This window comes from Myodes glareolus, chromosome 15, assembly GCF_982192425.1.
Source record: "Myodes glareolus chromosome 15, mMyoGla1.1, whole genome shotgun sequence".
Lineage (NCBI taxonomy): Eukaryota > Metazoa > Chordata > Mammalia > Rodentia > Cricetidae > Myodes > Myodes glareolus.
In genome coordinates this window covers 4,196,853-4,219,294 of record NC_142040.1, presented here as the reverse complement: position 1 = coordinate 4,219,294, position 22,442 = coordinate 4,196,853, and the positions used below count along the sequence as shown (strand labels likewise).

Here is a 22,442-nt window from a genome sequence, read left to right as displayed (position 1 = left end):
GCAGGTACCTATGTTGGCAGAGGTGAGTGTCTGGTGTCATTTTACATGGTACAGTGAACTAAAAGCTGAGTGGTGACTTGCTGTTTAAGAACGAGAATACAATTTGTTCATGAGGACATGTCTATATCATCATTATTATTTTTTTCTGACCCCAACAACTTGATGTGTAAAATGTAGAGATAGTCATAACCTACTTCATAGAGAAATCACTGAATAACACTTTGAAGAGCTGAATGAGCCAGGTATTATAAAAAGCAGGAAAATACAAATGAGCTGCCCAGCAGGAAAGGACCATGCTGTAAATAACAGATGATAAAAAGCTCAAATGTAACACATCTAGGTAGAATAAAAGGTAAACAAAACAAAGTCCAATGGGATCATAGGGTCTTCAGAGTTGATCTGGCTTTGACTAACAATTCTGTTTGGTGAGGAACTGGAGGCAGTCCAGATACTACAATACAAATAACTAAAAGGTTGTGACACAGGCCATAGTAAGAAAAATTAAAAGGAGCCTGGGTTATGTGAATCAGAGGAAATGCCCAAGAAGGTTCATGACAAGATTTAAGATCAGAGAAGAACACTATATAGTGACAGTTGAGTGGTCAAGGAACTGAGGACAAAACTGGGAAGAAAAGAATAAAGAGGACACACCACAGGATGGCAGAGGTAACAGCAGGGCTCTGATGAGATGAGGGAGAAAGCATTTTGTTTAGTTGAAGTTTGATAAGGCAGGTTGCCCCTAAAGTACATATAAGCTATAATCCCTATAAGAAAACTTGTAAACTCTAAAATTCCTGGTACCATTACAAAGTTAGAGGGATTCCAGATGTTGAAATGTTTGTCATATGAACTGGATATGGGGGCCCATACCTGTAATCCTAGCTCTTGAAAGTTCAAGGCAGGAGGTTTGCAAATTCAAAGTCAGCCTGTTTGATAAGTAAAGTCCAGAATACCCTGGACTATGGTGTGAGATTCTCCAAAGCCAGTCAGGCTACGCACCTCATTAGCTAGCTGCATAAACTCTAAGTGAACTGACTTACTCTCCACACTATCAAAACATACAACGTTCATCACGAACACAGGAGACATTTAAGCACCAACCACAGGAAAAGTATAGTAGTTTTTGCTGGTTTTGGGTTCCCAGCTAGTTATATTAGGGGAAAATTATTTTGATGATTTGAGTCCCTACAACAATTGCTTCATTCTTTATAAAATTAGATTAAAACAACACTTTAAAGATAGTGATAGATAATTCACATTTTATAGTAAAAATGTTAAGCAGAGGAAAAATCTTATGGACTTAAAAATAATTTGAGATTTAGTTTATTAACACAGACAGCTAATTAAGTTATTTAATAAGGAGAAAGGAGAAGAAAGAAGGCTACGGACTGTTACTTCACTCTACAGGAAAGGGAAGGGAGAAATCTCATCGTTGGTAACAGTCCGAGTCAGGGTACTGGGTCCTGTGGGAATAAATGTCTGGGGAAGCCAGGAATTGTTGTTAAACCAAACTAAATGTATCTAAGCTGAGCACCAAGTCCCGGGAGCATTGGCTTTGTTCCAGAGACACTTATTAAAGGCACTGGTGGAGTCTCTCAAAGCCAAAGGAAACATAGCTGGATCAGCAAGGTGCAATCAGAGCAGAGTCACACCAAACTTGGAGAGGTGGTGACTAAGGCATTTGGGTCTATAAGAAACTGCTTTTGGAAACACTGACATTTCCAAATTACGATCTGTTCATCACTTCTACCACAAAGCTGGTCTTCTCCACTCTATCTGTCCTCACTGTGCACTGACTTATAAAGTTGTTCAGATCACTGCTCACAAGACCCCTGCTGATGTGGTCTCACTTCCCTTCCATCTGACGGATACTCGAGTGAGTTGATGATAAAGACAATCAGGGTGGGACAGGGTCTTAGTTAATGGGTAGATGAGGATGAGAGGATCACAACTGTGACTAGAGAATCATCATTCTGCTGCTTGCCTGTGACACTTCACCATAAGTTCATTTTATACTTTTACAACAAAATTCAGTACTGTACGATAATTCTGTAAAAACACAAGCAGAATCTGCAACAATGACGCTATCAACTTATTTTTGTCTAAGAGATTTTGATTATAAAAATAGCTCTATAAAAGTACAAACAGGAACCACACTGTCCATCACTGAACTTAGATCATCCAATGATGTAAAACACAAAAGCCCACTGCTACAGCCTCATTTGGTGTCATCACTAGACCCCAGTGTTGTAAAACAATAAGTAGCCAACAGAAAGTTCTAGAATTATAAAAGTAATAAAACTTTAAAATATGTTTTTCAACTTACCAGCAGCCTGAAGAAAAAAAATGACGTTTTTATGTATCGAAAATTAATTTCTGTGTTTTCATCCTTAGTATTGCCAGTGTTTACCTACAGTCACCTTGAATTAGTCCAGTCAACCAGTGTGAAGGAGAAATATGTCCATACAAACCTACATATGGTCCACCGGGTTTGATAACTTTGGTGCTTCGATTACGGGATTCCTCCTCTGCCTGGGTCATTCTCTCTCTTGTCATCTGATAGGAATCATTTGTTGCACACACTGTAATTTTATCTTGTATAAATCCCAGGCAATTGAGCTGGGAGGCTCCAGAGCTGTCAAGTGAAATAGTAGGTTTGTTAGAGATGACTATCATTTTCACAATAAAGGAAACAAGAATTTTATTAAAACCTAAAATCAGCAGCTTAAATAAGTTAGCAGTCCTAAAATAACTGATACTAATTTTAAAATAGGATTATTTAAAATGCTTATTTATTTGTTTATTCGTTTATTTTACATTATGAACAAACTGGGTAAAATGAGCTCCTAAAGACCAAATCACACTTTTAAACACAGTGGGAGCAAAGAGCAGCAGTCTAGCAAGCCCTGAAATCCTAATTTCATTTATAGTCAACTGTTTTAACAACTTTCTTGCTACAGACATGAGAAACACTTAAAACCTTTTTTAGAGAAAACAATGTACATGCTTTACGAAGGACAACATAAAACCTTGCCCACAATTCTTTTTTTCCCAGTAACATATTAGTAGTATAGCTAAAATTTGTAGAATCTATATTTATCACTTTTCTACATAGCAAACACTGAAAAATTTGGGGCAAGTGGTTCTTCCTGAAACATAAAAAAAATAAAATAAAATAAAACACCAAAGCACCCTGGATATTGTCCCCGACTCTGAAATGGTCTTGTTTGAGTTACATGGAATAGTTTGAATACTTTGCAACCCTAAAACCACCAATGTTAATTTTTAAATGTAGTGGTTATTTAAAATGTTTATGTTCTTATATTTTTAGAGATCATGGCAAAGTCACAACTAATGTTTAAAAACTACTATGTATCTTTAAAGTAAGCGGGGAGATGTGCTGTGAGAAAACTACTATATATCTTTAAAGTAAGTGGGGAGATGTGTCGTGAGAGTCAGCACTCCTACTTCTTTATAATAGTTAACTCATCTCATAAATGTAGGGCAGAACGAAACCTAGGACAAGGACAAGGCAGAAATGGTGCCTCCTTAGAGAGCTGCTTCTCTAACGGGTGACAAAGACAGGCAAAGTGGACAAAAGGCAGAGATTGGGAATACATGGGAGGGACACTTCACTCGGCCTTTCTGGAGGAAGTAGTATCTGAGCAGATCATAATGCCGCCTGAGCAAGGGGGGAGATGGGGAAAAGCGTGCCAGGCTGAGCATAAGACACAGACACTGCAATAGACATAGAGTTGAGGATAGAAAAGTGTACCATGCAGGACTTTGGGGCCGTGTTATGGATTCTGAAGAGAATAAGAGAGTGAAAACAGAGAAATAGATCATGTATGTTATAGGAAGACCACAATAATGGAGAACAGCCAAGCAAGAACTGGGCTGCTAGAGTGAACAGTGGGAGACCAGTTTTTAACTATGCAGACGAGTCAGACATGGACTGGTGTTAGATCCGTGAAAGGATTAGACACAGGAAGTGAAGTTTGAACAAGAGCAGAGTAGTCAGAGATGTGAAGGAGGCAGAACTGATGTGATTTGAACAGTGATAGACATGGGAGGAAGAGGGAGAAAACAAAACAAAGATAGTTGATGTGGGAGGTGATGTATGCTGTGAATATGCTTTACTGCCATTGGCTAATAAAGAAGCTGCTTTTGGCTAATGGCTTAACAGAGTAAAGCCAGGCTGAAAGAGATAAATATATATAGAGAGAGTAGGCGGAGTCAGAGAGAAGCCATGCAGCCACTGCCGGAGCCCGTCAAAACTTTGCTGGTAGGCTACAACGTCATGGTGATGCACAGATTAATGGAGATGGGTTAGTTTAGAATATAAGAGCTAGCTAGAAATATGCTTAAGCTATTGGCCAAACAGTCTTGCAAATAATATAGTTTCTGAGTGATTATTTCGTGGTCTTGGTAGCTGCAAATGAACAAGCATCCTCCTCTAACAGATAGTGTTCAGGTCACCAGCCGTAAGGACCCACCTACTGCATTCACAAGGGCAGGTTAAGGGATAGGACTTTGAAGGAACAAGAGTCTTAGGAGACAGCAATTAACATGAACAGGAAGAAAAGAATGACACTGTTGCCAAGGATGCAGGAAGCATTCTTCCCTGTAGAAGTCACTAGGACAGCAACTTTGTGACAGCAGTATAAAGTGGCACAGAGTTGAGAATTATAAAGCACTGGTTTTAGGACAGGGAAGAGCACAGCGCATTTGAGGGAGGAGTTAGTGTGAGATGGTGGGGGCTGAAGCCAGGCTCTCAGTGAACAAGTGCATGAAAGCTGTTCTTGTTTCTTGTTTACTATTTCTTGTTAAATATGGGAGACTTGAGTATCTTTGAATACTGATATAAACCAATCAAAGAGGACCAGGAAGAAGGTTTAACTCCCCAGAAGAGAGAAAAAAAGAGTCTGAGTTTTAGCATCTCTCCCTACTTCTTAGGAAGGAACACACACAAAGTGAGAATAAGCTGAACTCATGTCAGTCATGATAACCTAGAGATCTTAAGCAGTGCTCCCCTGAGGAGGTCGACAGCTTCACTCCACAGAGTTCTTTCTTTGTGCCTCTCGGCTTAGTTACTGAGAGGATTTCAGCTCGCCTGTAGGGTTGTTCCCTTTGTTTCTCTTTGGTCAGGATCACTGTTTCCCACACTTGAGTAGACATCACTGTATGCCTTTACACATTTTCAATAAGCTTGTGTGTAAGTACATTTAAGGAGTCTTTGAAAGGTGATTTTGACTTGAAATTTCCTCCATCTTCTATGTGAGAAAAGTTTGGAAGGTGTAGTCAGCCTATGCTGAGGAAGTCTAGGCCTTTGAAGACATGGCGTTATACCAATCAAGACTAGAAAGGATGGAGCAGATGACAGGTAACTTACTTGTCAGACTGAGAATTAAAAGTTTTAAAGTTTTAAAAATTAAAAGTTTTTCTACATAGCCCTGGCTGTCCTGGAGCTCACAAAGATCCGCCTGCCTCTGTTTCTATGTGATGGGATTACAGGTGTGTGCCACCACACCTGGCTGAGAACTAAGAGTTTTCAGTGCTTTTGTTTTCTGGTGGAAAAGACACTAATGTAATTGTCTGAATTTTCTCACCATTCTTCCACATCATGGCCAGTTTTATATATAACTAACCTTAAACTTTTCTCTAAGCATGTACAATACAAATAAATACACAGTGTCTATGTTATGTAAGGATCAAACCATATTACTTATTTAAGTATGTTTTACATTAAAACTTTTATTTTGTATGTGGGTGCACATGTGGGTGTATACGTGCCATGGTGTGTGCGTGTACGCGTGTGTGCAGTCAGAGAAGAACTTGTGGGAGTCAGCCACTCCTTTCACTTTGGGTCCTGGAGATGAAGTTTAGATTCCAGGCTTGCTGACAGCACTTTTACACACTTAGTCAAATACACATACTTTTATGATAGAACATAGGATTATGAAGTGACATAGTTTTGAAGGAAGAACAATTTTTCTCATAAGGTTCCTCAGGGCACAGAGTTCAACTCAAGTCCTTCAGTTTTCTTTTTGCCCAGCCACAAGCTAACACATTTATATAACTATGGACAGGTCACCTGTTAAATAAGACCCTGAAAGCTGGTATTTCTACAGTCTATTGTAGTTCTATCCAGCAATTTCCTGCAATGGTAGAAATATCCTGTATCTGTGATGTAACTGTAGTGACCACATGTACGTTTTGAGATCATAAAATGTTAGTAAGAGTAAACAATGAAATTTTAAGCTTTATGTAATTTTGAAAACTGAATATGACAACCACATGTAGCCAGTAGATATGGAAGTGAATAGAACATAAAAGACTATATAATCTATAATGTATGCAGTTCATACTAAAATTTTATGGGAGGATATTTTAAAGCAACACTTATATAGACACAGGCAGTTTAAGTCACATAGAAAGGGCAACTTGGAACTTTCAGGAAGGTGTCTTGGCTCTTTCAGTTTCCTTTTTCGCAGTGGCTCCTACAGATTCAAGTACCAGATACAGATGAGTCACAAACATGGACTGGTGTTAGTATTGTGGGGGATGGATACTAACAACCTTCCATCTTCATGGAGCAGAATACAAGCTCCTGCTCAAGGGTTCCCACTTTCCACAAACAACCACAGCAAATCGCTCATAGTTTTCTAAGTCAAAGTAGGTGAGGGAGTAATGGCACCCAGGGAGGTGTCTACTCTTTTACCCTTCTTTTATTTTATCTTAAAATTTTTCTTGAACTTCCCACAGGGCAGGAAACCCTGACTGCTCTTAGGACTGGAGAGGGAGGAGGACAGGGAGTGGGGGAGGGGAGGAGAGGGAGTGCGGGGGAATGGGAGGATATGGGGGGGGAGGAAGTGGAAATTTTTATAAACAAATAAATAAATAAATTAAAAAAAATAATTCTGGAAGTGTATTCCAAACAGATTATCAGAAGTATAGAGAAGGTGACAAGGTACTGGGAATAACTTCTTATTATGTAAGTTTATTAATATTTATCAAGTAGTATTCATGGAACGTGTTGACAAATAAAAAGTGAGCTCTTAAAAAATTTTTTTCTTGTATTTTTGTTGGAATGAATGTCTGGTGTCCAGCAGGCTGTGCAATAAAATGAAAAGAAAACTCTTAAGGCAAGACATGGTAGAGCAGAGGCATAGGAAGAAGGCATGCAGGATACATATTTTTCTTCCTAACCATTACAAAAAGTCTTGGGTACAATATAAGATAGCCTTACTTAATTAAATACAATTGTCATTTTAAAAAAATCCTCAAAATTGATTTTAATTTAAAAACTCATTTTATAATACTTTTGAATTCTATAACTTTGTGATTATACTCCAGTGACACACACAAGTTCTAGTATGTGACAGATGATCAAAATGTTTAAATAAATGAGTTGTATAAACATCGAGGGACTAGTTGATTAAAAGGTAAGCATCTGACCTGGGAAGTGCCCCTGCAACATGTCCTGAACAGTACTTACCTGGAGAGTGTTTGCTGGATGCAGTCAAAGCTGCCCTGAGGGTTATCTTTCCCCACGTTGGAAAGGTAGAAGTTAAAGTTGTGAACTTCACTGAGGGGATCATTTTTGGGAATTTTGACAAGCTAAAAGGTGGGAAACAGAGAAACACTTCAGTGCTTATGAAATTCTACCTTGCTGGTTGTCCAAGTGAATCATCCATTTCTATAGCATTTAAATGACCAAATAGTTCAAGCAACCTGACAGACATGCCTATAGCGCATCACGATCTTGCTTCATTTCTGCCCTTACGTGTGGGTAGAAATATCACTCCTGTTCAGATATGAGCCCTGCCTAACAGCTTCTAAGTGGTCTCTGAGGTATACTCCACAATCTAATCTTTTGCTGTCTTAATACACATTTAATATCTTTATTTCTTATTTTTTGAATAGTACTTCTGAAGAATAACTAGCAGCACAGGCAAAGGTACAGACAGCTTGGAGCATGTCTTGATGTCCCATGATTCCTTCATTCACTCTCGTGTATACAACAGGGTCAACAGTCCACAGAGGTCATATTGTAAGTCCTGCCCAAACTAAGTCCTGGGCAACACTGTCAAACGGGCAGACATGGTTTTCCTTCTATTTGTTTTGAGATAGGGTCTCAAGTAGCCAGGCTGGTCTTCAACTCATCTAAGTTGAAAGAGGCTTTGAGCACCTCATATTCCTGCTTCTACCCTCCCAAGTCATGGGATTATAGACAGACATTCGGCCAGGTTTTTTCCTGAGGCCTTGCTCAAGTTCTCGTTTCCCTGCTAAGTGAGAACAGAACACCTATTAGTAAGGATTCCTTCTGATGCCCAGTGTCTGAATCAGATAATACTTCCTGTATATAGTAGGAGCTCAGTTAATTTGTGTCAAGGAATTAGAATCTTCTATCAATTGTTCCTCCTCTCTTAGCACCCTGAAGAAGCTTTTTTTCTCCTTGGTTTACAGGGGGCTGCCACTGTGTTAAGTGATGGTTACAGAAAGATACAAAGATATGTGAAACATGAGCCAACACTCTAGCCGTGAAATACACTGGATCTTAGTAACACAACAGACAAATAGGAAGGGACACCATGCTTTGTAATACCCATTCTGCTCAGAAATACATCCTCTCTGTTACAGAAAGATCACAAAGCAGAGTTAACTGGCTCTACACACACGGCACCATCACAGATGTGATGCATCCCTGTGTCACCTCTGTATGTGACTCAAGTTAAAGTGGCCCTGGAGCCCCCACCTCCAACCCCAGGAAGAAGGAAGGAAAGCTAAGAATGAACTAGTGTCTGTTGTCTGGCAATGGTAGTCATGTAATAATTAACTGCTCACGGAATGAAAACTTGAAAAAATAAGCCATAGGAAGCCTATTTTCCAAGGAGATCCAAAAGATTTGTCTAGAGCTAGAAAGATTGTTGAGCATCAGATAATCCATACAGCTTCTATTATCCATACATTTCAATGATCTTTGTCTCTTTATTTTGAAATAGTCCTAAAGAGCCAAGGGTCCATTTATTATTATCTCAGGGATACTCTCTACTTCCCTTATATTTCTACCAGTTCTAAAACGCATTACCTTTGTGAACATATCTTAATTTATTATGTTTGTAGGTACTTACCTAGCTTACTTAGCAGACATACAGTGCCATCCCTAGTTGGTATACATACAACATCTCAATCCTTTATTTCTGAGGAATACAAAAGCCAAAAGATGCTACTGCTGAACACAAGGGTACATAACTCCCACGTTCATGCTAGTGTATGGACATACTAATACATTGTTCATTTGTTTCTTTTCCCCAAGAGGAGCAGAGTCCTGCCGACAGAGAAGTACTACAGCCTAATGCCTCCCTAAGGCTTGGGAGAGGAAGTGGGAAGGTTGAAAAGGTATGGGACTTCTGAATGAAATCCTCTTCAACCATGACTCTTAACTTGTACCCATGCTCAATCCCAAGCCTCCATTTCAATTTGCAGACCCTGACTATTGGGGAGGTGTCTATAGTTATTGAGATGAGGTCTCATCATCATGTCAGGCTGTGGTCTAAAGCTTTCCTTTTATATATCTCAGACTTGGAAATACAATATCACTTTCTGTTAAGAGTGCAGAAGATTTGTCCCATTTCTTAGATTTTAGCCTACATTTTTAAAACTAGAATCATATATATATATATATATATATACACACACACACACACACACACATATATATTAAAATGAGTGATCTACTAACTCTACTAATATACACTACTCTTTCACTAAAAAGTTTTAGCTAACTTACACCTTTAGCTCAAATATCTAATAAACATAGAGTAGCTCTGCATCTTTTAAAAAACATTAACTTTTGCATATGCATTTGTGTGTGTGTGTGTGTGTGCACGCGCGCATGTACACATTGATGCTCTCCACTTTACATACCGAAGAAGGGCCTCTCACTGAATTTGGAACTGGCTGTTTCAGCCAATTTGCTCTGGGGAGTGCCTGTTCCCACCTCCCACATTCGCGGATTACAGGTGGACAGCCAAGCCCACTCAGCTTTTAATGTAAGTGTTGGGTATCCAAATTCCTGTCCTCACGCTTTTTTGCAAGTACTTTACCGACTGAGCCATTTCACCAAATACTCTGCAATCTTTTATACTAAGTATATATATTTCCTTTCTTATCTTACCAAATTTCTTAAGTAGTATTTAGAGCCTTAAAGATGAGACAATTACCTTCTTAAATTTTTACTTTAATGTTTACATGCATGCATGTAATTAGGCTATTATCTCAAATTGGAGAATCCCATCACAAAAATATTTTGCATGAAGTATCACTGTGCACACTACTCAACATGTTCAGGTTTGGTCTAAGGTAGATACAGGAGGCTTTCATATTATGATCACGACCAGAATAGAAAAGAATCACAATGAAAAATATGTTTGTATAGCTGGCTCAATGCCTTCACGGAAGGGTTTGAAATTTATTGCACACAGGTTCAAATGGAACAAGCGGTGATTTGGCCACTCCTCTAAGAGGTCTGGGAAGATATTTCTGGCACCTAGTGGGAAGCCAGAGATATTGACAAAACCCTACAGTGCGCAGTCTCAGCAACAAAGAATTGGCCAGACTGAGAAGTCAAAGGCCATACAGAAACTTTGGTTAGAAACAGGTAAGTGGACACCTTTAAAGAGAAGTTGGAATTCAGAGTCCATCAATTTCTACATAGAAGAGAAAATTAAGCTTTTAAAGAAATAAAGTATCTATTTCATATGAAAGGAATCATTTTACTTTATCTGAGCCCTTATTTCATTCAGTCTTATAACTTCCAATGAGACAATTGAGGAACAGGAATGATAAGCAAGAACATATGAGCCACAGAATAACTAGATATTCTTTAAATATGGCTTATGCACACTTTTTCCTTTTTTTCTCTAATTGGAAGTTACAAAACTTAAGGTATTCAGATAAAAGTTTCAAATAGATCACGAGTCCTTAAAGACATTCCGCTGACTAGAGGAAAAGCTTAAAATACTTAAAATCAAATTTGAGAGGTTCCTCTCTCACCAAGGATGTGCTTGCTAGATTGCTCCTAAATTAGGCCTCAGAACTGATTTCCCATGGTAGTTAGTTACCCAGTCCTCAAGGTTGACCCTAAAGTCTACGCAAAGCAGTACATGCCCTCTCCACACCCCACTGCTTCCTGTGTACCATCAATTTGAAGGCTGGTTCCTAAGAAATTGAAAATAAAGTGCTATCCATATAAACAATGGGACAAGATTCCTGTCACAGGATAGAGCATATTTTCAGTTCTGCTTCGATTCTACCTCTCTGTAACGGCTCTGAATTAGAGAAGGTCTCAGACCTATTCCAGATAGCGCCTTCACTGAATCCCTCCAGTTTAGTCTTTTGTCCCCCACCAGCTCTAATGTCATATACAGCCTGCCATTTCCAGTATATCAGTATGTCAGGGGCTGTGGTGCTATGCAAACTTGCCAGTTGTGGACCTAAGTGATGCCTTGTATAGTCATTTCATTCTTGAGGGCACACTTAGATACTTATATAAATAAACTGCATCTAATTTCTCCTTTGAGAATAAATACTATTAGAAACTATTAATGATTGCATAATTTCAGTTTCTTATTTAGAATGAAGGGTATAGAAATGTATCACCATATCCAGATAATTGGAAAAGTAGTTATTAGTTTTCATTCCAAAAACAAGAGACTAAACATCAAAGGCTTAGGTCCACAATCCACAACCTTCCTTCCGAACTGCAGTCTGTCTTTAATAAAAAGCTAAGAAGAAAATGTTCCAGGAAACTTTCAGACATTTATAATTAACATAGGCACTGTATACCATGGTGTGTTAAGTCAAGGCTCTAATTATTCAGATACAGGCTCAGGCATGTGGCAATGGAGTACTGTTAAAAGGTCATTTCAACATCACTCACAAACTTGCTACCTCAAGGACCCAGGCAGAAGTGCGTGCACACACTGCACACATGCACACAGATATTTGCTTAGCAGCAGTTGACGGCTGTGCTGCAGAGGTTCCCACTGTTAAGTAAAATACTTTCCACTGCATATTGGATCAAAGTATATATTAGGTTAAAACAACACCAGTAAGGCCTTTCCATTTAATTAAATGTTTTATTTTGTGGATATTACAAAGGACTTAAATGGCAGTGCTGTTCTTTGACAGTAATTATATGAGCATCCTAACCTTTTCTGCTACAGTGATGTAAATGCTTGATAAGACACTTGTGAACCAGCAGTGCCAGTTTGATATGGCAGTTCTTTGGGTTGAAATTGAATCACAGACCAGGGGAACCCAGGTCATTTTTTCAAATGTCTTCACTATATAAATTAGAGACAAAGAGGATCAGTGAGCTGTTTGAGGTTATATTCATATTTAAAATTGCCACCCCTATACTCTCAGACAACTTTCTCTGCTTCATGGCTGTCTGAAACACTCAGTAACTTATAATATTAATATATTTATTATGTTTATGGCATTTCTTCCTCCACTAGAATATAAGCTGCCCAAAGACAGATGCCTTTGTGTGCTTGTGAATGTACTGCCAGAATCTTAAATGGTGCAGAGCACAAAGCAGTATTTGCTAAATGAGCAAAAATGTTGATCAGTGTCTCAGACAGAAGTAGAACTGGTGTCTGCTTTCATCCCACCAGTATGTCCAAAATATGCTGAAAAGTTTTAGTTAAAAAGGGGCTTCTATCTTCAAATAAGTTTGGGAAATGCCAAGTTAAACAAAATGGCTATGCTGTCTGTAGTCGTTTTGAAGCAATTAGTGTGACTTAGAAGTCTACCTCTCCCAATCCTCCAGCACCTCAGGAAGCCAGCATGTCTCTTAGTACCATCTGACTGCTCTGCTTACCACTCAGCTTGACAGTGTCGAGACTGTACACCAAGCTTAAACACAGGTGAGACTTGCTGGAAGAATGTAAGCATTATAATTCGCTGTTGCTTTCAGACTCTTCCTGGACTTTTAATGACTCTGATTTCCTAATAACATCGAAAATAGTTTAGAGATGTCTTTTGCATACACAATACAGGTCCCACAGTACTGGTGCAGAATTGGGACAGAAAATAGAAACCTCAACCTGAAAGCCACAGCTCCAATGAGGGTTTCTGTTCTGTCTCTAGGCCCAACACAATAGGTTTAGGGAAGTAAAGAAGTGGCCTCAGAACAACCCAGATGTACAAACCAATGTGGGGCAGAAAAGTAGGAAGTAGAGGTAGGTACCCATTGATGACAGCAGAAAAAATGAAGTCTAAAAACACAAGGAAAAACTAAGGCAGAGACTGGAGAGAGTCTAACACATGCCAGAGCCATCTGAAAGCTCATGACAGACACTTTGTTGATGAGGGTAGGGGGAAATGTCAAATGCAGCCAGCACAAAGAAAAATCCTGGAAATTCTCTCAAAACTATATCAAGTAGCAAAAAACATTAAAAATTCAAGATAATATAAATCCATTTGATTCTTTGATTTAATCCTTAGCAAGATGTCTGCCAAGGAAGGGAAACAGAAGAGATAACAGCATTCTCTTCTAGTCTCCGCACACCTCACCTCGAGCCAGCAAACCCTTTCAGAAGGGCCGCAGCCCCAAACTGAGTGATTCCTAGCTTAACACTCTCACACCTCTAATGTATTCTTTAGGGGAAACAGTGATTAATGGTAGTATTTACAGTTCGTATTATTTGTAGAACTATAGTCTCATTAATCTATCCCACAAATACTCAGTGAGGGCAACTAGGTTGGGCACTGTTTAAATGTCTATGGCATGCAGCTGAATAAAACTACATGCCACTGAGGCTATGTATAGACAGCTGTAAGTGTGATGGTGGTGGCGAGAAGCAGGAGACGGGGAGCAGCAGCGGGCACCAGGACTCCTAGACATAAGAAATGGAAGGAATAAGAGGAAGAACCAAATGACATGGTCTTCTGTCTGAAAGAATGGAACTGCTTGAATGTGTGCATACATATTAACATCTGATCACTTCCTTTTCTTTCCTTCCATCAATTTTTTAAATCTTAAAAGTGATGATCAGAACCCACTTACAAGCTGAGCATATATCTTAAATACAATTGACCATTGCTGGTTTCACCAGCTAAAAAGGGTTTCAACACTAGTTCTGTTATGACTCACTTTGCAACATCATGGCTAAAATTACTTAGAAGACACCAGGTGGCTAGGAGTAAGTTGGTTTCTAGCTGGGTATTTCCAGGAAAAACTGGGGTGGGGTAGGGTAGGGTAGGCAGTTATTGTCAGGGAAAAGATGCAAATAATAGATATTGGAGGTACACCAGGGTAAAGTTGTATGGCCAAATAAACAGAGAATAAACAATTTTTTTTTTAAAAAAAATGAATGGAAATTAGAGTCAAATGCTAAAGCAGCTTTTGAAAAAAAAGTGAGAGAACCATGGGAAAAATCTGAGTGAGTTCTTTGTTCAAAATGCAGTAGTCATGACCGGACTCTACATGAAGTGCCGGAGAGCAAGAACTCCAAGCCTCCCAGCAGTAGCAGTAAGTTCAGCACTCTCACCGTTCTTTTTAGAAATCGACTTAAACATCTAAAAACATTACAGTGAATTGATGCTGACATCGAAAAGAACTGACGTATCTTCACATCCCTGAGTTGTCTCCTATGACAGCAGCCTCTGTAGATACTGAGGCCACTGTTATCTTGACGACTCAGCCTCCACTGCTCTCCTCAGACACGTTCTACTCCTCCTCCCCGATTATTCCTCAAGTGTGTGCTTTCAGCCATCTCCCCTGCTTTGGTTTAAATCCTCTCATACTTTTGACAATGTCTTTCAGTTTCTATTTTGATCCCTTTCCAATGCCATCCTTAAATCATTCAGCTCTTTCTCCCTACATCACCAAGTTTTTAAACTGAAACTATTCTCATATGCCAATCTGAACACAGCACTGAAGTTTTCCATCCTGCCCCCCCCCCCACCCCCCACAAGTGGGAGACACCCAGCGGGACTGGGCCTCACTCTCCACTGAGTAACCAGAAAGCACTGGGCTCCATCCCTACTTCTTGTTTACCTTGTGGCAACATTTCTCTTACTTATGACTCAGCGCAGGTCCTTTTCTCCTTAGGGAGCCTTGCTTTCTGTGGTGAGCTAGGCTCAGTTACTCCTTTCCTGGGTCCCCACAGTCTCCTCACCCTTTCCTGCTGTCTTTACTAAGTTTAATACTGAGTACTGATTTATGTCTATCTCACCAGACTGAGTTGTTTAGAAGCAAGCGTCATGGACTTATCCACTTTATTTATGTTTGGGACATTGTAGATGCCTCATAAATACTTGCAGGATTTATCTGAAAAAAAAAATGTCAGTGATTTAAAAAAAAAAAATCACAAATGAATTTGGAATAGCTCCCTTAAGGGTCTTTGGAAAACCAGGATGCTCCAGAGGAGACATAGAGGGAGGCAGAGCTGCCTGCTGTGAGGCACAAGTGTCAGGATGAGGAAGTTTTTAACCTCTTATGCGATGTTTAGCCCCAAAACCTGGGGGGAAGTGGCTTCTTGGGTTTGTGGTACTCAAATTTATATTGCACGCTTGTCTTTTAATACAAAGTGTAGTTCATCTTTACTAAAATGCAAAAACTCTGGCCTCACCAAATCCCATTTGAAAACACTCCTTAACCTCTTAAAAACACTGCATCTTAAAGGACTCAGGGAGAGACTAAACACTTCTCAAATGAGGCATTCTCCTGGTCAATTATAAAGCAGAAATTGGTCTTTTGAAAAGATGGTTTGTTTAAACAAAGCTCAAATCTGAGTTCTACAAGAAAAAAAAAAGTTACATGTGATCTTAAGTTCCAAATTCCCTCAGGTCTCCTCTCTTCCTGTTCTCCTGGGGCCCTGAGGGAAGCCACATCAGCCAAGCCAGGAGGAACTACAGGCCTGGCAGCAGCGGTATAAATCTAGTGGAGAGACTGGGACCTGACAGGTGGGAGCTGCCCTCAAGATCAACGGAAAGGTTGGTGTTGGTCTGAGATTTTGCAAAACGCATGGTTTCAGTTCAATTCAATCAACATCACTATGAAAACTTTTATGCTAATATAAACAACCACTGGGTTTGAAGAAGAATATTTCCAAATTGAAATAGAGAGGTGGCTAGCTCTTAATTCTGTGTTCCACTCTCAATATCAAGACTTTTTTTCTTTTTAAGCTATTTAGATTTTTAAAAAATAAATCTTAATTTATTTTTTAATAAATGCACGTGATGGGGCATGTCTTTGATTCCAGTGCCCCTCACCTGGCTGTGTAATGGAGCTGGCTGGTTGTCCTGACTCTCCTGCCACTATTCTCTTTTTTCTCCTGACTTGACTCCTAGAAGCAGGTTGACCAGCTGGCCTTTTAAATTTTTAAAAAATAAATGGAAAAGAATAAGCTCAACTAGTTGTTCAGTTATTATTACTATTTTAATAAATATTTTTTAAGGAGGTCTTCATTTTTTTTGGTTTTCATGCTTCGTGTATCAAAAAACAATCCTAAAAATGAATGAAGCCTGCTAGTATTTGAATTTTTATAGATCTTTCTCCAAATACCTGCTCTGAAAATAATAGATACATAATTTTACAAGATGTATTTCTATTTAATTTTCATAAGTCAAAACCACATGTTAAACCTATGAAGGATTAAAAACTATTTTTGATTTCACAGCTATGGGTCCTGATTCCTAAAGAGTCCTGATTCCTAAAGAGACTTAGCAAGCCTGATAGAAGATGGAAGCAGGAGAATCTGTCAAACCTCCAGATAAGTTGATTTAAGACTATAAGAAACAAAGGATTAAAAGATGTTTACAGGGGGTATGGCTGGCCTATTGGGACAATCAAGCTATGCCGATGTCTGTCTCCACACTCAGGAACAGGTGCTGTCAAAGAAAGGGTGAATTCTTACACATCAGTAGTAGAGCAGTACTGCAGGTGGACCAAGCACACCAGGAAACATTTAGGCGATTATCCTCTAGATATGGCATACTTCTAGCTGAGTGTGGCAGCACCACCCAGCGCGCAATTACTCCAGGACAACAGTGTTGTATGAAGTAGTAAATCATTTTACCTCTTCATCAATAGCCAATAACTCACCAAATTACTACAGTGTGCAGCCATGCGGGGAGGGAAGGAGATCACTAGCTTTCTAAGTTTGGAATGTTCCTTTATAGGAGACAGCCATCAAAAGGAGAGTGTAGAAACACAAGCATGTTAAAGTATTAGGACTATGAACAATGGGATGCAGAAATGTCAAAACAGCAAACTATGTAAACGATTACATAAGCACTATAATTATTTTTACAATTACTGAAATAAGGTAATTATCTCAAAGAGTCTCTTACATTATGAACATAAAGACTATCCCCACTATGTTTGGAGGAACATGCAGAATATAAGATTGAAAAGAATTCACACCACGCCTTCTGGTATTATCAGATGGGGATTGACAAACTTCTGGTGATACTGCACGGATTCTAAACACACTGCAGTATTTATCATATGGCAGATCACACTGTCAGTTTTTAAAAAACTCTTTTAAAAAAGATTTATTTTATTTGTATTTATATGAATGTGTGTGTGTGTTGTGTCTGCAGAACCTAGAAGAGGATATGGGATCTCTTAGAGATATAGGTAGCCATGAGCCATTTGTCATGGGTGCCGAGAACTAAACTCAGGTCCTCTGTGCACCCCTAACCACTGAGCTGTCTCTTCAGCCTAGCTTTTAGTTTTTAAACATTATCAAATGATTACTTTGCCAAAAAAAGAAAAAAACAAAAAACCAAGCCTGCATTCAATATTGGCCAGGGAAGCGCCTCCTGAAAGCACTCAGAAAAGCTATGGGCCCAGAACCCAGCACTCTTCCAGGGAGTCACTGAAAACCATTCCTATTTTTGCTCTAGTGTGTTCCACATCTCTGAATCTACCCTAAGGAAACAGACATGAAAATAAAATAAATGCCCAAGGATGTTCCTTATACTTATAGTAGAAGTAATCAAAGAATAGTTAAATGGGTGATAGTATATTTATATAATAAAAGGTTAGGCAGCTATTTCAATGTAACCTTTACTATAGAAAAATGCTCCTAATATAGCTTTAAAAATAGAATATTTTAAAAGTAATCAATAAATATACTGCCTATGAAAATTTAAAATTTTATTTACTAGATTTTTTTTTGGTGTGTGTGTTTTGTTTTTTAAGATGAGGTCTCATGTAGCTCAGTCTAGTCTCAAACTCACTATGTAGGTGAGGTTGGTCATGAACTCCAGATCTTCCTGCCAGCAACCCCAAGTTCTAGGATTACAGACATCCACCACCATATCCAGGTGGCTCTGCAACTTTTAAAAATGTGTACGTGAGAATGGAAAAAAAATTAAAAGACTAGGAGAAATCCAAGCTAATTCCTGACTCTTGTTTCATCCTTCTTGTCTATACTTTACACAATTCTAACACATCCACTTTCTTTCTCAAACAGAAACAATAGAGGATGAATAAAAATAAATTAGATTCTAGACCATCACTATGAAATTTGTCCTTCATGACTCAATCAGCTTAAATATTTTGAAAGCTGCATTAAAAAAAGTGTCTTCAACTATAAAATGCTGTTTCTTTAACATCAACCTTGGGCTTCCAAGTCTGTTTTCTTCAAGTTCCCTGAAGAAGACACAGAGCACCACGTTCCCTGAAAACAGGAAACAAAACTGCAACCATCCCAAGAACTGTTTTTCTACAGCCAAATAAAGAACTTTCAGACAGCTGTGGCGAAGCAAGTCAGCACATGCTCACTGTTGGATGGAAATGGGACCTCCCTTGCTAATCTGTGAAGATAGACGTTAGCGAGTTACCAACAGAGAAAACCAAAAGTATCTACCTGAGTTGTACAGATGTGCCCAGTATTGGTTAGTCGAGTATTACTACCTTCATAATGTGGTTACGATTTCTGTTTCCATTCTGATATATCCCCAACACAACACGCAATGACTATGCAGGACTATCAGTCTCTGGAATATTTCAGAGACTGCTCTTCTTTCAGGGGGCGTATGGAGCAGGCCAATTTAACTCTTCACTTTCTACTGAACTGAGTTTGATAGCCTAGCTCTGCTAGCATACCATCTCTGCAAATCCAGCCAGCTGCTGCAGTTTATTCCCTAATCTGTCTTTTCTAGGCTGAACACCCCACCCCTCGGGACCCTCACAATACCACTGCCCCAGCCTTAACTCAGAAGGCACACACCTCTCGTCCTACACCTTTGATAAGACTAGCAGCTCGGCCTGGAAAGAGAACAGAAAGGAGGCGTTTTTCACTGATAGATGACAAGGCAGCTCTCTGTGAGTAGCCGAGGAGCACGTAGTCAGTTGTGTCTAACTACAGACAGCCCTCAAGGCTGCCTTCTCCATCCTCCTTGGCAGCTTCTTTCCTTTTCTTTCCTTTTCTTTTTAACCTTCATTATTCAGTCTTTTACCTAGATTTTCATATTAAGTCTGACATCTCAGAAAATTTCTTTTGTGTTTGTTTATGGTACATTTAGGAAATACAGTTTAACAAATTGCCTTTTGAGGTCATCTATTGAAATATGCTCTGGTTTTCTTTCTCATTTAACCTATGAAGATAACAAATTACATTTAAGTTAGTAATACCAAGGGCAAACTTTAATTTACATATTTAATTCTACAGCAATCTGGGTCTCCTCTGAGGCTCTGCCTGCCTTTCCCTACCAAAGGTAACCAGTACTGGACCTTCTGTAGTTATCACTGTGTTTGCTTTTTAATACTTTTATCGTAAGAAAACCACGTGATATACCTTTTGCCTGAATGGCTACTCAAGACTATACTCGTTAGATAAAAGTGACATTACCCTATGTGGTCTTCTGCTCTCTTGACAATTTCACTGCCATGTTGCAGAGCTATAATGATGTGCCTAACTGTTGTGTATTCTAACACTGAGCTAGTACACACCCTAGTCTGCTGCTGTTCTTAGTAGTGATGCTCATTGAAGGAAAGGCTCCACAGCTGAAAAAGTCTGTTAAGTGCAGCTTCATTTCAGAACCCTTTTCTAAATCCACTTTCTCTTTTTATAGAAAAAAATTACCTTGGAGTAGCCTTTTGAAAACCCTTTTGGTACAAGTTTCTGGTGCTGATGGCAACCAGACAGCTCCATTTTGGCAGAAGGCTGGCAGAGTTATGGGAGAGCTGACAGAAACAGCTCCTACACAGCGTGACCCAAGCTCTTGTCTCATCCACTTCAATTTTGAGTAAGGCTTCTCCACCCAACTGAATACTCAAACAATAAACACGGAGCTATCCTTGACTTTCTCCTCTCCACCATTCCCATTTACCTCTTCTCTCCTCAGCCCAAATCCTGGCAATCTTGTCAAGCAGCTATTGGCAAAGCATGCTGAAATGCAATCTGACCACGTGATTCTTAGACTAAAACTTAAAAAACAGATGATGGTCTCCTGCAGGTTTGAAAGCCACTGGGTGTAACCTACTAGAAGGCAATGACATTAGTTCAGTGGACTGAGACTGAGATTCTACTTTTATTTATTTATTTAGTGTGTGGGTATTCTCTTTATATGCATGTCTGTGTACCACATGTGTACCTGATGCCTGCAGAAGAGGGCACTGGAGCCCCTGGAACTGGTGTTAGAGATGGTTGTCAGCCCCAGGGGGATGCCAGAAACTCTGTAAGAGTTAACCCCTAGCTAATGCGCCATCTCTCTAGCCCCACCCTCCTTAGAAAATCCCTCTTTTTATTTACTTACAGGATTCTTTTTAAATGAGAGAGAATATAATTAAAAAAAAAACATGGACTATGCAGGTGACGTTAGGATAAAATAAATCCCATGCACTGGAACTTTTGATTCGGCTTCATGAATGTGTGTTATCCATGTGTGTTAAGACCTCAAGGTAACTGTTTTGTCTTGGTGCATGGTCATGTGTGTGTGTGTCATGCATGAATGCTTATGTGCCCTATATGTGATCTGACTGTGGGACCAGGTCTACATGGGTATCTTCCTCTATCTCTATCACTATCACTTTCATTTTTCTTTTCTTCTTTCTTTCTTTCTTTCTACAGATATAGCTTCCTCCCCGCAGAAATCGATGACGGTTATAAATCACCTCCTTAGAAAAGTCTATATATTGGCATACATATACATTCTTATAGTGAATTCTGTTATCATAAGAAAACCGGAGGAAGGTTCAAAGTTCAGATTTCCAGACCTCATCACAGACCTCCAAAGAGATTTACAGACAAGTAGTATCGAAACCTTCCATCCATGAGGAGGGGCGACACCTGCCATGCCTGTCTCCACTTTGCTCACGCTGTGAAAGCTCAAGTTCAAAAAGTATTTTTCCCTCCTCTCTCACCAGTCAACTCCTGGTGACCCTTTGAACTCAGTTCCAAAAACTGATGTCTTCCTGACCACCACTCTGCTCCTTAACAGCTGGAGAAGAGGCCAAAGAATGTGTATGTGAATGTGAGAATAAACATAAAAACATATATTGAACACTTATCACAGGAAGGTAGGGATGAGAACTGATGCCTACACCTGAAGGCAGCCTCCTCCACCAGATAATGGAACACCAAGTAACACCTGTTGGCCCTTCAGTACTATCAACTTTGAAGCAACAGTTCATATATCAGAAAGAGAGAGTATCTCCACAGCATTTCTATAGCAATTAGACAAGAACAAAAAATTATAAAGCTATTTCTTCTCTTTGAATTCTCTAGCTTTAGTAATCTATCAAGGGAGCAGCAATGAGGAAGACAGCCGAAAGACTGAAATCTCACTCATCAGCTTAGACACTTGCAGTGTACTGTTAGCCGGCACCGAATCTAAGAGTCTAGCAAGGTGGAGAAGTCACGATTTGGTATACAACTATATGTTTCGAAGTGTCCCCAAACCGTGACAAAACAAACATGGAGCTGCCACTGGTTCAAAAGACTTACATGTTAAAGTGGGAAGCACACACACACCAGAGCCAAAGCCCAGCTTTGTTTGAAGAAAGATTTGGGGCACTACAGTTTTGTTTTTATTTTTATTTTCCTGGATTAATTTTTTTCTTCAAATACAGCTCTTAAAATCTTGTCATACATGCACACAGGGCATAGAAAAGTCAAAACTGCTATTTTAATATTGCTAATGGTTCCAACTTAAGGGATCATTTAATTAACTATATATAGGCCCACCAGTGCCACTGAAGAACAAAATTATTCTTTCCAAGTTTTAATAACTGAGTGCTGTCTAAATGATATTATCTGAAAAAAGAGATGACTCAATTTCATAAATTTTAGTGTTTAATGGGAAACAAGACAAAAACCTCAATGCTATCAATGGCAAATTTTTCAGCAAAGAATGTATTCCATGTCAGCTAGGACTGAGAGCCGGCACCGGAAGGTCCCGTTTGCTCGCTTGCT

General features: G+C 39.3%; 1 protein-coding gene across 1 annotated transcript in view; it reads right to left on the bottom strand.

Annotated features, from left to right (window-relative positions):
- Window positions 1–22,442, bottom strand: part of Ell2 (elongation factor for RNA polymerase II 2) — a 64,167-nt gene that overhangs the window by 19,096 nt on the left and 22,629 nt on the right. Inside the window, exons 3-4 of the mRNA XM_085676926.2 lie at window positions 7,499–7,620; window positions 2,472–2,635 (exon numbers count right to left, since the gene is read on the bottom strand). Of these exons, the coding sequence (XP_085533052.1) occupies window positions 2,472–2,635; window positions 7,499–7,620 (286 nt within the window). The remainder of the gene's footprint in view (window positions 1–2,471; window positions 2,636–7,498; window positions 7,621–22,442) is intronic.